The sequence below is a fragment of the Carassius auratus genome, chromosome 44 (genome assembly GCF_003368295.1).
Source record: "Carassius auratus strain Wakin chromosome 44, ASM336829v1, whole genome shotgun sequence".
In the NCBI taxonomy this organism is placed as follows: domain Eukaryota; kingdom Metazoa; phylum Chordata; class Actinopteri; order Cypriniformes; family Cyprinidae; genus Carassius; species Carassius auratus.
In genome coordinates, this window is record NC_039286.1 from 9,020,457 (window position 1) to 9,037,780 (window position 17,324).

General features: G+C 35.8%; 1 protein-coding gene across 4 annotated transcripts in view; it reads left to right on the forward strand.

Annotated features, from left to right (window-relative positions):
• Positions 1–500: 500 nt before the first annotated feature.
• The window catches only part of LOC113062395 (MAP7 domain-containing protein 1-like), a 34,245-nt gene continuing 17,421 nt past the window's right edge, over positions 501–17,324 (forward strand). For all 4 annotated transcript variants that reach the window (XM_026232221.1, XM_026232223.1, XM_026232222.1 and 1 more), the window contains exons 1-3: positions 501–849; positions 15,497–15,685; positions 17,116–17,184. In XM_026232221.1, the coding sequence (XP_026088006.1) occupies positions 783–849; positions 15,497–15,685; positions 17,116–17,184 (325 nt within the window). In that variant the 5' untranslated portion in view covers positions 501–782. The remainder of the gene's footprint in view (positions 850–15,496; positions 15,686–17,115; positions 17,185–17,324) is intronic.

Here is a 17,324-nt window from a genome sequence, read left to right on the forward strand (position 1 = left end):
TATATATATATATATATATATATATATATAATGTTTTACGTAATACTAAATTAAAAATATGAATCATTTTTTAGAAACAAATGTAACACTTTTTTTCTTTTTGTTTTGTTACCTGTGGAATAAAATATATTGCGTTTGCAGGTGCACCAGGTCATAGTGTACATCAGGTGATTGATAAAATGTGGGATCCACCACCTCAGTTTTGCAGCAGGACACAGTAAAGGACGTGTACCCTTGAGCCTCCATCCTGATTCCGCAGATCCAGCTTTTAGAAACCGAGAGAGGGAGCCATTCTGCAAAAACCTACAGATCTACCTTTTCCTTTACAGCACATGTGAAGACGCCAGTATTTTCATAAATGTGTTTAAAGTAAATTAGAGATATAAAAATTTAAATAATGTATAACCACGAATAACCTTTTCAAATGTGCAAACTGCGCGTCAGTGTCCCCCCTCCAGATTAATGGTACGCTCCAGTGGATAGGCACAGACCGTCCCGCATCCAGCGGCACTATTCGGCGAACGGCTGCTGTGTGGTGGGCAGGGCCCCGGACCTGGGCCCCCCTCTTTTTCTATCTTTAGTTTTCACAGCTGAGATCACACATTTCAGTGGGAATAGCGAATTTAATCTACCATCGATCGTACTGCTCTTTTAATTGGACTCAACTGTTCGCTATTGACCAGATTTAAAGGGCCACTGCATTCGGGTGTGTTCATAACTGGGAGTTCCTCTTTTTCACGCGTCTCTTTTGGAGCCTGTAAAGGAATGACTGACCGCAAACCATGAACAAAATGGAGAACAAGGCTCTAGAGAGCAGCTTTGAAGAAAAACTGACGCTGTCAGACAAACGTAAGTACAACGGAAATAAAACAAATAGGCTACGTACAAAATGTCCATGAAACCCTGAATAAACGCATGGGCGGTCAAAGGACGCAGAATATAATACAATGTGCGCATATTTTAAGTCATGTATCATAGTGTTTATATTCTGTATGAAGCTATTATTATGTAAAAGCTTGTTCATTTGGGTTTCTGTGCCACCTGTCATTAAGAAAACAACAAAAGTAGCGTCCCCATATGTGTTTGTGACCTGGATAACGGGCTTTTCGCACTTCAGTGAGCAACATTCAGTGGCGTTTTAATGTCAGCACTCTTTGATGATTCGGACATCATATTCGCTGTTATTGCTTGATCATTATATTTCCACGAGAAAAGCGTCAGTGAGTTTATATATTAAGAGGTTTCACAGCCCTGCTCATGTCTAATGCCCGCTAACAGTCCTTATTCAGCACCAAATGAAAGCCCACAGGTTTTTCGTTGTTGCATCGTGATTAAGCCTCCTCTTGATATAATACAAAACTCAATGTGATCCTGCAATTAGAAACTACAAAAGAAAGAAAGTTCTTAATCAGTATTTCGATATCTTTTGAATAAAAAAGAATATTTAAATATCCTTAAAACAAGATTTATTTACTTGTGATGCTAAATTTTAAGCAGTTTGCCAATGTGGTAAAATATTGATTATCTAGTCATATATTTAAATATCTGATATAGTTAATAATATATAGGTCTAGGCTATAGGACAAAGATACTGATTCCCAACTTGCATAGCTTTGGAGTAATTTCTGTGTAAAGTGGCAATACCACATAAAACCCAGGCTAAATTACACCTGTTTTGGCCCGCCTCAACAGTATTAGAAAGGTGCAATTGCTGCATAAATGCACTTATGCCACCTCTGAGCAACATAAAACCGTCACCTAGCCTAAATGCCACTTTAGAAATGTTTCTGTGCCTCCTTTGTAGTGCAAATTTGATGTTGATTTATTAATTTTGCACGGGATCATATTTGAAAAGGATTCTGCAGTATGGGCTTGAAACCTAGAGGTTGCAGGTTCAAATCCCATAAGGCATAATTCATGATCAACAGCTATTGTGTTCTTGAGCAAGGAATAGTTATAATGCAATGTAAGCTGTTTTGATGCAATGAAAGTGTCTTCTGAAATCGGATGCAACCCCATAGGTTTTACTAGAGTACATTAATAAATTTCCTTTAACGGCCAGGTCAGATGCTGCCTCCAGATTTGCAGTTGCAGGTATAGCAATATCAATAGATTGGTGTGAGTTATACTAAGGAAACAGCTAGTCAGTGTCCCACAAGATCTTAGTTTGTGAACATTCCTGTCTCTTGGTATATGTATTTATGCAACACAGCTTCTCGTCCAGGCCCTTGTCATTTCTAGGTTGGACTATTGCAATGCTCTTCTGGCTGGATGTCCAACATGCCCAACTGAAAATGCATCTCTTCCATGAGCATCTGACTGCATCCAATAATGAATAAAATACTTTGCCTTCACTTTTTCTCTTTTTATCCTCCTGTCCAAGCTTTTTACTATTTTGAATTATGTCTGAAAGCTTGTATAATGACTATTTTGTGTTTTTATTGCCATCTTAAAAGACCTCCTCCCACATTTGTTTGTGTCAGTTATTCATGTCCTGTGAATGTGAAGCTGATTTCAGATCAGTGGCAGCTGTATGGCTCACACCTTGGGCCATTTGAGTCATGGACACCAGTGTGTCATTATTATTAGCTCTGATGGAGGCCTTGTCCTGTAGACTGAGGCCCAGAGAACCAGAGAGAGAGACAGGCAGAGAATCCTCTGTACAGCAACATTGATTGCTGTGTGGTGAGCGTTGTGGGCACAGGACCAAGATTCTTCAGGACTGAACTTGTTCAAAGGGACACTGTTTCCCCATCACAGATGACACTATACAAAGACTTTGTCAGGTTTTCTCTCACACAAACTGCAAGACATTTTCTGTACGCTACACATATAGATTCTGCTTGATAACATAGAACTTAATTTTACACTATTTTAATTTGCTCTCTCGTGTCAGTAAAGATACCAATAAGAACCTAGAAGGTTTTAGAGCCTTTTGACATACGAAAACCTTTAGGTCATAAAATGTTTTTGTTGTTGTTGTTATTGTTTTTTTGCTAATATTGCGGCTATAATGTCATATACTGATTCTTTTGCAGTTTTTCATTCTTGCATTTTTCAGTTTCAGTATGGTGACTCACTTCAAATCAGCAGAATTTGCAGTTACAAATGTTTATCCACATATAATGTTGCAAGGCATGCGCATACATAAAATCTTAAAAATCTCCACAAACCCTGTACAGCCAAAACGATTTCAGAAGAAAAAAGTGCTGCAGTTAAACCTAAAGTGCTGCAGAGGACCATTAAAGAGCCTTCATGTTTGAAAACCAGGCTTAGATGAGAAAAGGTTTATTTCCTGTGGGATGGAGTTATGTATTGTTCAAGCCGAAGGCTCTTGTCTGTGTTAGTAATGTGTGACGTGGATATTCTCATTCTCAGACACTCAGAGCCAATGACGAAATATTTCCAAGAGGTCTTGAGGATTGGAAATTTCGATATCTGGCCAAAGTGGCCAGCTCAGCAGACTGCGTGGGATTATTGCGACAGGTTTTAACTAAGAATTTCTTTATAATATTACCAACAGACTGCTATATCAAAAGAAACATGCTTTAAAAGCATTCTCCTGCAAAACTAACATCCTACAAAGCTTCCAGAGGTGATTTGAACAGTATGCTAATAATCTAAATCTGCAAATCATACAAATGTTGCAATAAACCAACATGGTTTTATGCCATAATAAATATAGATCCATTTTCACTTCTGTTTTCAGTGGAAAATTTGAGTAGTTTATGGCATTTGACCACATTTGTATGATTTAGTGGTTCAAACATGATGGTAGATGGTGTCGGCCACGAGTAATCGTGACTGTTTTCACCATAACGTCGTTATATACAAGTAGACCAAGTAATGAGAGAGGATGACTTCTATTTTTGGTGGTATGTTTGGCAAGAGCTGTGTGTCATAACCGTGTGGGAAGAAGGAAAGGGAGGAGGAAGGAAGCAGCAGCAAGGATCTCATTTGGATGTTTCCAGAAGCCTGAATCTGAAAAAAGAGAGAACTAGAGAGTGCTATAAAAATCTGTCTGCATGGATTTTAGTGATATGTGAGAAAATATATGTTTTTAATATGATTTATTTGCTGAATTAATCACAGAAAAAAAAAAGTGGCAATAGACAGATCTTAACATGGAAAAACTCCATAATTTGGTATATCTTTCCACTCCAAGCTTTGTTTACCCTAAAGCTCTCATTATGGCGTGTAATGATGTTTTAGATCCCATAGGCATTTCTTTTTAAACTGACTGTGTGCATCTTGAAATTAGAGAGCGATCGTCTTAATTTGCAGTTCTGCTTCCATAATAAGGTGTGGCATCTGCAGGGCCGTGAAGTCACGATCCAGTTTTTGTTGGCAAAGCTGTTTTGTCGCGGCAGCTGAAATGTAAACAAAGTGAGAATTTTGCGTGATTAGATCACGTCTTCACTGTTGCACAATGACTTTGTCTTGGCGGCAGGAAAGCAGTGGAAATCAGTCTCCGTCTGACGTAAGCGAGGCGTGTGAATTCCTTTTGAGTCCAAACATGAGAAAACAGGATCCCCTCAAGGACAGAATATTTCCAATTAAGCTGAATGAATATGTCTTTACCAACCAACAGACAAAAGCTATTACAGGTTATGCTTAAAAGTGATTTTATCAAGTGAAGAAGTTATGTTTGGCGAGACGCAATGCCTAAAAGAAAGCACATTTATTATTAACAACTGTTATTATTATTATTATTGTTGTTGTTATTTTTATTAAATTATTTTAGTAATTTAATTGTTTTAATTTATATATATATATATATATATATCTAAGTGACACTCATAAATGTTTAGACTGAGTGACATATGTGACTGCAAAATAATTGTACGCAAAGATAAAAAGTGCTCCTGAAAATCAAATCAAATAGGTATATATCTGCCCCTGGTTTGTATACGTTGAAAACAATGTGTGTTAGTTGTCAGATGCTGTTGTTTAGTGTATGTTAAGGCTGTTAGTATGAACTTTGTGTGGTGCACATATGAAGTCTCAATTGGTTCCCCAGCAGCTGTAGCCGTCAGTATGGTTTTGACGAGAGACGTGTGTGTCAGAAAGAGAAAACAGTCATTAGCATGTGCTTGTGTGTGTGTTCACACACTCATCCATTGCCTGTCCCGTTGTCACAGGACCAGCCTGCTAATATTAGCGCCACAGCTATAACACTGATCTAGAAACAGCATTGCCACACACCTTAGACTGTTTCAGCAGCCATAATATAATCTAAAACAGATGCAGTATAATTGCTTAGAGAAACATCTATAAGGACACAGTGCAGTAAGAGAGTGTTTGCAGCATGTGTTGTGATCTCAGAAGGTGCTTCATGCTGGGAAAGAGTCACATGCCTCATATTTTCTTGGATTCTTTCCCTGATGTTCTCACATCTGCTTCTGTTGACCTTCAGAGTAAATCATCTGTCGCTGTAGCCCACAGGAAGCCACATTAATACTTTCCCCCAAGTGTGTCTGAATAGACCAGTAGGTATTTATAGACGCGGTCATATGATGAGAGTAATATTAGATGCTCTTCACAGAACGCTGCATGGTCGTTGGTTTATATGTTTTAAACGTCGAGTCATGTTGGCTTTGCTAGGTTGTGTCATTTCCATTTTCATCTAGGCTTAGTGAAGGACACGGGTCGACCGTCCTCCGTAAAATGACCTCAGTATCAAGTGGCTCTTAATGGAAGGAGTGTGCATTTATAGAGCATTTCCTCCTAAACATGCAGCGCTTATCTCTGTTTGGCTGCATCTAGACAATGACTTTTTATTCGACCGATATGCAACTCTAAATGCAGCTTATTGCAATGTGCGCCTGGAGTAATTTGTTGTTTCTGAAGCACTTGGCTTCAGAAGGTGATCTTAAAGTCTTAAAGATCAAAACCCTGTAGTTCAAGGATCTAACCATTAGGGCATTCAATTCACATTTTTTATGGTTTTCATTATTTTTAAGACTTCTGACAGTTGTTTTATACTGCAATATGTCAAAGAGCCTTTACCCTTGATACTTTTGCTGGATAAGCTGCAATGGCAGGCAGCATAAGTTTGCTCTGTTTTACATATTTATATCTGTCCTCTTATGCTTCAGTGTACACAGAGACAGCTAGACGTGACACAGACAAACCTAGATATCCTCTTTTTCATGTTTTTAGGTGTCTATTTGTGTGGAAATTGTGCATCAAGTAATTTCATTCGGATCACCTATTTTATTAGAATGATTTCTGAAGGATCATGTGACACTGAAGACTGGGGTAATAATGCTGAAAATTCAGCATGGCCATGGATAGTTTTCAGTTCATTTAGTTTAGGCTTTATTGTTATTCTTGTGGCCTGCTTAAGCAACCACAATTCAGGCCAAGAGATTGAGCTGAGAGCACTGCACTCTTATTGTTAGCAGAAAGCATGATTAAATTAGCCAGAATATTCTAGTGAAAATTTGTTGAGCATTCAGTGGAATTCTGTAGATGCGGATTCTGTGTGGACCTGGACATAAAGGATATTATGTGTACAATAGTTCACCCAAAAATGAAACCCTCAGGACATTTGAGATGTAAATGAGTTTGTTTCTTCATCGAAACAGATTTGGAGACATTTTGCATTCCATCACTTGCTCACCAGTGCATCCTCAACGAATGGGTGCCGTCAGAATGAGAGTCCAAACAGCTGATAAAAACATCACAATAATCCACTCCAGTCCACATTTCAACATTTTGTGAAACAAAAAGCTGGGTGTCCATAATCCATAATAACAATTCCTCTAGTTGTCCTCTCACATCAAAATCCTCTTCCGGCCCGTTTTTGGTTGACCTCTGCATATTTCTCTCCTGATTCTGATGAGTAACTTTTTCAGTGGAGAAAGCAATATTATGGATAAAGGACGTATTACAGTGTTTCACTTAACAAGATTTTAATTGATGGATTGGAGCCGTGTGGATTACATATGGATTATTGTTTGGTTTTTATCATTCTGACGGCACCCATACTTTTCAGTCCACTTTTGTATTATGTTGCACTTTATAAGATTACAAAGGCACACATAAGTCATGCACATAGCCTTCCTGTAGCTCATACAGCGGGACATGGCGCTAGCAAAGACAATGTAAACTACTTTGGGTTAAAGCATCTGCCAAATTGATACATTTAAATGTAAAAGGAAGCAGTATATGCAGAAATGTGCATTAAGAAAGTAAAAACATTTCATTTTATTTCACGTTGACAGTTCATGGCTGTGCTGCTGAAGGCATGTGGATGGAGAGATAGATGTAGGTCACTCACATGTAAACAAAGTCACCGTGCCAGCATCTTTCACGTCCACACACATAACACACACAGGGACACAAATGTACAATTGGATGCTCTTTCCATTAAACCTACATTACAGAGCCTCTTAATGTAGATTGATAAAATCCCTTAATGCGGCTTATCTGATTTTCACTCATCTGAGGGTTTGGATGCTTGCTGAAAATAACACCATGAAAAACACAAACAACTGTTATATTCTCATATACATTCTATAAAATATAACGTCTCATTGTACCCTGGATGCGCTGAAGGGTTTATTGGTGCTAAATGATCAATCTCAATAATCACACACCAAACAAACATGAAGTATCTCAGTAGGAGACTAATTGCAGCATGATGTGATATAGCGCTTACAGGCATAGCTTTGGTTTAAAACAATTGCCGTTGTTGTGTCTGTACTCGGGGCAACCATTTAGGCTGTGTGGTTGTTGGACTGGTAATCTTTTTTTTTTTTTGTGCTATGAGCTGTCTAATGAAGAACCACGTTTAGTCTTGCCCTACTATCTCTCAGCCGTATATAAAGATATGAGCTGTTTCTGAAGGTTTCTGTCTGTGCTAATGTCTGACTTCATTGAGTGGGAGAGATGTAGAGTGTTCTTAAATTATTAATGGTGTTTGGACGATTCCAGCACTCCTCTGAAGTACTGTGTGTGTGTCAATGCAGATGAGTGTAACCCAGTTTATCCGGCATTTTGATCTGCGAGACAGATTGTTGCCACTCCATCGGAAACTTCTGAAGAACCCCAAGAGAGATATGCTCTTCATTGTTCTGTTTTGTATTTTTAGTGCTGTGAATGTACTTGATTTGGATTTAAACATACCTTAAGGGTCGAGTTTAGTCTCATCACATTACAAAGGCTCTAGAATAATACATATGCTCAGTATTAGACATGTAGAAACAGGTGTTTTATTTAAGTAACAGTGATTTACTGCATAGTTTGTTATTTAAAAGTAGAACATATAGTATAGTAAATCAGGGCTACTGAAACACTGAGATTTTAAGATTGACAGGAACAGCTTACAATATTTCAGTATTTTTGTTAAAACATCAGATATACACAGTTAATGTAGTTTATTACTACTCCGTCAGACGTACAACTGCGTCATTCTCAGGAAACTATGCTTGTGGCTGTAATTTTCAGGTATCATGTTGTGCTTTGTTGAAAGTTTGCAACATTAATGTCTTTACTGTCACTTCACTTCTATGCATCCTTGATAAAAAAAAATATTTTACTTTAAAATGAATTAAACAGCGGTGAAGGTCATAATAAAGGGCTAATAATAACCTAAACTAGAAAAATTGTTGACATCACAGATCACCACATTAATCACAATCAATATTGCTTGCTGTTTATGCCAAGAAAAACATATTAATTTATATATATAACGAATCAATAGTTTTTTCATGCAAAGTTGAAGTGCTTAAGCATGTTTGAACCGGTCAGAAAAGATTTCTAATTATGTAACTGGCCTAAATATGATGCCAGAAATGTCAAACCTTTATATTCAATGTAGAATCTGAATTTAGATCAAATTAGTTGAGGTGGTACAGTAGATGCAAATGATCTGATGTTCAGATAAAAAGCGAAATAAAAAGTTTGGTTTCTTTTGCACTATTTAATAAAAATTGTTAAATCTATCAAATACTGTGATTCATTTCAGAATCGTCTTAATTATAGCAGCAGCAAGTCATTGGAACACAAATGACACAGTTTCTTGTGAATGAGTTGACTGCCTGCAGGACACTTACAATAAAATAATTAGCGGTTGGTATTTGTGGCATTTTCAAGTGTAAACAGTAGGAGATCTGCACTCTGTTGGTCTCTCTGCGTCTCTCCGTCTCCTTGTTTAGCTCCGCTGCTGCTCTCTGTCCGTCATCTGTGTGTGCAGATCTCAGGTGTCCTGTGCCATGTTATGCTCTGTTGCCATCCACACAAACAGTAGAGACACATGCCGCACATGCCTGAGGTCCGACTGACCCAGATCCACTGAGCCTTGTGCTCTTCCCTCCGCTGTCGACACACACAGACCTGTTATGGACGTGCCACTGACCCACTTCACACCATTGTGTCTGTAAATCCCTTCACCGAGCACATATGCTAATGCAACAACCACACATTACAGCTGTATATTTAAATCACATCAGGGTTTTCAAAGGAAGATCTTGTTCATATGTCCGTCCTTTCATCTAGATAGGAGTGTGATTAAATAGAGCAAACAGAAGTGTCTCCACTTTGTGCTTGATTTCAGTATGAACTATTTTTCATAGTTGTGAGTTTTGTAGACCTATAATTTAGGTGGTCCCTATGAAATTAGTTGTCTAATTTCTGTATGGATTCATTCTTCAATGTAGGGTTATTATAATTAACAAAAACCATTAAATACACTTTTGTTAATTGAAATAACATTCAAATTAAATGTAAAATGAGATGAACTGAACTAAAAAAAAAAACATTTTTGGTTTGCAGATAAATAAAAATAAATTAATGTAAAATCACAAAAAATTGCTATCTGGAAATAAATTAAAACTAAAACACAAATACAAATTTAATTAAGCCTATATACATGTATATTTGAAGATTTTAGTTCCAAAATGCACTAAACACGATAGAGTATATCACTTATGAATGCGAAATAGCATAGCTTGTCAGTGTTAGTGTTTTTATTAATGCCATTTATGTTTTTGTTAATACAGCACATAGCACTGATCAACTGAATGAATGTAACGTGGCAAAGATGAATGCACTTTCGGAAGTTGAATGTAAGGTAAATGTCATTTTGGAATGTCTTTGCTCTAATGTGATATTGTTCATGTTCTTTATCATGATGAAATTTTCTTTTATTGCTGTAATTAATTTATAACATTAACAAGATGACCTGTTGAATTCATGTTGGAAGCGATGGTTGATGAATGTATTTTTGTCCAGTGCCTGTTTATAAGTTTAGTACTGGCCAAGTTCAGAGGATGTCATATGTGGATCAACTTATCAACAATGTTGTGTCTTTTCATCAGTTTCAATATGAAAAATAACTTTCATATTGATTCAAAGGATTAAAAATGAAAGAAAAGTATCATGGATTTATTGCATTTTGGGGAAAAATGTATACAACTTTATAATAAATCTTTGAAAATCAAAACCTGGATTTGATTTTTTAATGTTATTATAACCTTAAGATGCTATATGAAAGTTTGAAACAGAAAATAATGGTTTTCATCTTGTCACTTTCCTTGCCTTTGACTCTTTAATCAAAATGGATTTATTGCATTTTGGTACCATGACTCTTCATATATATATATATATATATATATATATATATATATATAAATGAACAGTACATAACAAAATAATAAAAAATCGGAATATTATAATTGTTAAAATTGTAATGAAATTATTACAGTTGTAATATAATATCGATGTTATATTTCTTTAAACTATGTAATATTTGTCATTTGTTTTTTATATTACTATTTTTATATTACAAATAAAATTTTGTTTTATTTTAATTTGTATTAATTTTAAGTTTTTATTTATTTAATTTTAGCTTAATTAACAATTTTTATTATTATTATTTTAGTTTTAATTAGCGATGATAACCATGTCACCAAACCATTTTTTTATATATATATTACTATTTAGGTCAGTTTTTATTTAGTTAATAATTTAGTTAGTTGTTGCTAGAAAAAGCATTATTTCTATTATTTCATTATTGGTTTTTCATCTAATATTTATATTTTATCTAATTTCACTTCATTTATTTCATTATTATTTTATAGTTTTAGTTTTTGCATAGCAACACCCTATATTTTATATTCATTTGTATTTTTATTTTTTTATTCAGTCTTTAATAGTTTAATCTCCTTTTATGGCTGATTGTGGGGTCTATTTTTACTGGCAGCTAGAAACTCGATCCAGCTGCAATGGGCCTGACAGATCGGTGTCTGTGTGTTCACGTGAACTTTTCTACTCAAACCCAAGTGTCTTCATGTTTAGCTGACTGCAGTCAGATGTGCTGAAGCTGCGATGTCCTCTGCTGTGGCTACAGAGCTGCCTGCATGAACCAAATCATCAGGATGAAGATTCCTCCTGGCCTTTTCTCTGAAACAGCACAAAGCCTGTCAGGAAGATCTTTCTCTCTGTTTTTTTTTTCTTTACCCGAAATGCCAGCCCTTTCTTCTCTGTACTGAGGTTTTCCCTTGCTGTGTCTCAGATGATCTGCCTGGACATGTCCTAAACCCTTTTTATGCTTTCGTCTGGGGTTTTACTGCTGTTTTTATCTCTTTGTCCCTCTGCCCAAACATTGCCTCATCCCTGGATCACATGCAATGTTTTTCTTTCTCTTTCAAGCTCACAAAACTTTGGGATGACCTCTTTTTCCCCTCGTAGTGCATCTTTGGAGGTTTTGTTGATGGGTAATTAAAGACAGTTTCAGCCTTTATAATTAGTACAATTACTCTTACTAAAGCGCAGTTCATCTGGCATTGCAACCTCTGGTGGTGCAGTAATTCTTTTTTAATAATTCAACAATCTGTCATCAGTTTTTCTTTACATGATATTATAAATCACAGTCAAACCCCATCTCAGAATGATGATTTTGAAAGTGATATAATAATGTAAGTGATAATCATTCTATTTTACAATATAGCTTTAAAATTACAATACTGATATTTACAGCTTATTTTCTTCATTTTCAAACCACAGAGAGCCCGGTTCTATTATTTATTTAATCTTGCAGCCCTAACTAACATCAAAATAACCTCAAGTCCCCCATGTGACCCACTTTTAGTGTATTTTGCAAACATATGGAAGGTCATTTCTATAATTCTGTTGAAGTCTAGCAGGTCTAAATGCAGTTGATGCATCATTGAAAATCTTAATCACAGAGTGTGCGTTTGTTTTCATGTGGAAGATTTGACATTTGAACTTTTGACTTCGGCAGTCAGTGGGCGCCATTAAAGATTTCCTGATACATTAAATCCCCGTCCTAAAGTTGGTGCATTTTTCTGATAACAAATCAGTGTCTGCTTATGGTATCTTACGTCTAACATGCTTTATGTTCCAGAATAATTGCTTCTGTGAAGAACTAATTAATTCCATCTCCAAATTAGAGTGATTTAGCATCTGATCAGTGGGAGCGTTCTAAGCAGAGGAAAAATGGCACACTTCTGTGTCTTTCCCAGGACAGATGGCATTTCTTTGTTAATGCAGACAGTTTATCGCATTGGTCTCAGCGGTGAGACATTGGCCTGCTGCTAACCTTTACAGAGCGAACATGGGCACTCAGAATTGAATTGCTAACAGTGAACTTTATTTACTGCTACATGGGTTTCTCTGAGTTGTTTACAGTAGCAAAGCTCAGCGATTGTCTCTTTGCAGTTCTAAACAGCAGTAGTGTCATTAGGCAGTCAAGCATTTTGTTTATCTGTCATGAGGTCGTTCCTAAGAAGACGACAGCTGCACATTCAACGACAGAAACTTCATCGACCTCAAACAACTGGAGAAACACAGACATGCCCTCTAATCAAAACAGGATGTTTTGACCCACGCTGACCTCATGTTTACTCTGTGAGGTCAGAGGTCAAGTGTTCAGTGTTAGCTTTAAACTTGGTGTGATGCAGTAGTTATGATTGACACAAGGTTAGCGGCAAATTTTTCAGTAGTCAATCAGCAAACTCTTATTTTACATTTTCTTTTACATTTTTTATTTTTACCTGTAGTCTGAAACTACAATTGTTCAGTGTCTAGTGCATATAAGGGTTGTTATAGTTAACAAAAAAAGAACATAACGTAAAATTAACATAAAAAAATGTAACTTAAAATAAAATAAATGTTAAAATGAAGTATAAAAATATGTTATATTTTGCAACATTTCTCATTTTAATTTAGTTTAAAAATAAATAAATGTATTTAGTAAAAGTAAATGTATTAAAATAAAAAAATTTAAATTAAAATTAATGCATTTATAAAAGACATATTAAGATTTCATACACAAAGACATATGTATGTATACTGTATGTATATATATATATATATATATATATATATACATACATACATAAACAACTATAAGTATCTTAATGACACTAAAATAACACTGATCCATATATTTTAAGTTGAAATTGATTGATTGATTGACTATATTTATATTTATTATTATTTGACAATTGTTTTGTATTAGAAGTTAATGAAGCAATATCTCATTTCTAATTCTAATTCTTAATGTGTATAAATTCCCAGAAGACAAATCTGAACATTGGATAAAGGCAGATTCAGAATTCTTCTTCTTCTCTCTCTCTCTCTCTCGCGCGTTCTCTCTCTCTGTGTCAATTTTGAATTACTACTTCATAAATCAACATCCAGAAAATAAATAAAAAACCCTTTGAAATATTGATGCCAATAAAAGATAGTAATACACCAGAAGAAGTATATTGTAACTGAAATCTAGAGATGCTAACATTTAAATCTTAAATGTGTATTTATCTAATCAACTGCCTGCAGTTCCCTCATAAACCCCAGTTTGGAAAACCCTAATATAAAATTTTGGTATAATTAATTGACTTTGATACGTTTGTTGTGATTCAGAAACATTTGATACTTTTGCAAATGGTTTCTTCATCGTTTAGCTGCAATTGTTACAGATGAAAATGAACTTGCCAATTTTCAACTCCCTCTGCTGAGCAGCGTCTGTTTGAAGCCGAGATGAAGCTGTTGGCTTGAAGCCAGCTGTTCCCTTTAATTGCTCTTCATTTTGTCTCTCAAAAGGGTCTCGCTGCTCAATGCATCTGAAGCTCTTTTCTGCATCTGATGAGAAGAGAATAAACATATTTAGTCAGCTGTTAAATGAGCAGTCACTACTGATCCTGTTATCTTATTAGATTCGTGCCATGATCATTATCCAAACTCATCTGAAGGGCTGCAGTCATGGAGTTCTGCAGGATAGCATTCGGCTAAGCCTTCAGAAGCCACTAAATCCATTATGTTAAGAATGCGGGAGAGTTTAAGACTTGCATTAAACTAATGAAAGCATTAAGTTGGAAGAGCAAAGTCTAGTAAGGGTACGGTCAACGTTTATCGCATATGGGGTATGGTTAAAGGCCCAGCTGTTCCTCTAGGCCTCATCCACACTTTTATATTCAGAGAAAAGAGATACACAAGAGTCTAATGATTCTCTGCTGTGTTTCTCATGTGAAAATCCTGCGGGAGGGAGATCATATGCCGTCTTGAATGTATTTTACATGTGAATAAAGTGTGAACAGGTTGCTAATGGCCTGCTAATGGGGTTTAAGTGTTTGGTTAGCGAGGAAACATAGTGAGATCATTTCTGCAGAGTGAATCTCTGTAAAAAATCTGATACTGCATGCTGGAGCATACTAATGACTGAATTAACAGTCCTGGAGAATCTGTGTTGATGCACATGAGTCTTTGAAATGATGCTGGAGTTGAAATCATGAGCGTGGTTAATGTATATCTGATGCCAAAATTGACCATGATAACCATAGTTTTAACATTGTTATTTTTATGATTAGTGTTTTGCAGATTATACGTTTTTTGAGTTAGTTTTTTTGTTTATTACACAGCATTAACAAAAACCTCAATACAGTCGTAAAATTATACGTTTTCCCCCACATCAACCTTTTCTGCCAAAAAAATAAATATGTTCATAAATGCATACAGACATATAAATAGGATCTGCAGAAGTCAGTCTTAAGTCACTGGGATATATTTGTAGTTATAGCCAAAAAAAACATTGTATGGGTCAAAATTATAGATTTTTATTTTATGCCAAAAATCATCAAGATCATGTTGCATGGAGATATTTTGTACATGTCGTAATATTTTATTTGTAATTCTTTTGGACAAATTCAAAGGTGATTTTGGTTTTGGTGATTTTGATTTTTTGCACCCTCAGATTCCAGATTTTCATACATCAATGGAAAGCTTATTTATTCAGCTTTCAGAAGATGTATAAATCTCAATTTCAAAGAATTGACCCTTATGACTGGTTTTATGGTCTAGGGTCACATATAGTATTTTATTACTGTATTTTATTACTCTTACCCTGGTAAATCTTTGTTTAGTTTTCAAAGTAAGATTCTAATTTGAAAACTATGCTTCATGTCCTCAGTGTAAAGTAATGTTCTTTTTTTTCCTCTCTTTCTCTTTTTCGTTTCTCTCACTCCTCCAGTTCTCACATCTCCTCTAGGGACGAGCAGCACGCTTCAGAAAGAGAATGAATTGGACAGTGAGATCCTGAAAGCTGATGACACAACAGTCACAGATTCTTCCCTCATAACAGACCCTCCCTCAAAATCAGAACCAATCAAATCTGACCCGAGACCCAGCACACCTGGATCCAACCCACAGACAAAAAAAGGTACAGTACACCACAATACAATGTTGAATATCAGTTTTGTTTATATAATTCTTATTAAATATCTATCTATCTATCTATCTATCTATCTATCTATCAATCTGTCTGTCTGTCTGTCTGTCTGTCTGTCTGTCCGTGTATTTGTCTATAGATACAGATAAACCTCTACTAGCTGTCTATCTATCTATCTATCCATCTATCTATCTATCCATCCATCCATCCATCCATCCATCCAATAATTTTTATTGTATTTATTTTGGTTTGCTTCTATTTTTATCTAATATGTGTAATAAAAATAAAAATATATAGAAAAGAACCATTTAGAATATGTAAATTATTCAGTAAAAATACAGTTTTAGATGTAAAGTCACTATTTTGAGGAATGTGTTACTGGTAAGTTCAGTATTATCACAGCATTTCTTGAAAAATGTACAAATCCTTGATTATGTTTGCTTTATCTTAAAATTACAGATAAACCTTTGGAAATTATATAAATGAGATTTAAAGTAGGGCATGTAGAGACATGTTGGATGAATCCATACACCCTCGTCACTGTAGACCGCATGTGAACATCCATGTCATCAGACTGACTTTAAAAAGACCCTTTTCTAAATTCATCCTAACCGATGATGGCAAGCCAAGTCATTGTTCATGAAGAGGACGAAACGCTGGAACCCAGCATGGCTGTGCATCAACACCTCAGTCGCTCCTTGGGCTGTGTATGTGTTTGGGGAAGATTTGTTGAGTGTTCTCCAACAGTCTCGAGTGTATGAGGCTTAGTCGAGTCCTTTTGATAGTGGGCGCTGGGCAGACCGGTTGCCATGGCAACAGTTTGATTATCTGGGAAAGGGTTGCATGTATAATGCATTACAAGGAGGACACGGTTAACAAGAAGAATATATATATGAAACACCGATGCATGTGTCGTAATGAACATCCTTTACATCAGAATACCTGACTCGCCATATTTCTCTTCAATGCCTTGGGTAAAGCACCTCTGCAGTTAAAGAGCTGGAGTCCCACTTATCTTGATTGAATCAATACACTGCTGAGGCTGAAAAGAAAATGGAAACTGTCAGTTACAAGCCTCTAATTTGTCAGGGAAGAGAAATGAATGAGAGAAGTAGCTTAATAGACAAATTACTCAGAATATGTCTAACCTACCGTGTCAGCCAGCTCTCATCAGATTAAAAGCACCATACTTCATAATTTTTTCCATTCTCTCTCTATTCCTTAGAATTATGAAAACGATACATATCAGCCAAAATAATCTGAAAACATGCCCATTTAATGTTTGTCTTTCATTTGCATTTCATACTTTTGCATGGTATTTTATTTTTGCAAATGACATACCTATGTCAATGTCAATTTTAGTGTAATTTAAAAGATATGAAAAGTACATTTTAAATCATTATTTGCTTTTTCCTCAACAGATGGGATGAGTTCAGAGCAACGGCAGAAACAGGCCAAAAAGCGGCGAGAGGAACGCGCCAAATATTTGGGTGAGACTTCATAAACACAGCTTTTGTCCCAAGACACGTTCAGCCCTGTTGAGCTAATGATATGCTTATGCCACACAAAACATTTGTCTTGTAGTGACTGAAGTATATCTCAATATATATATATATATATATATATATAT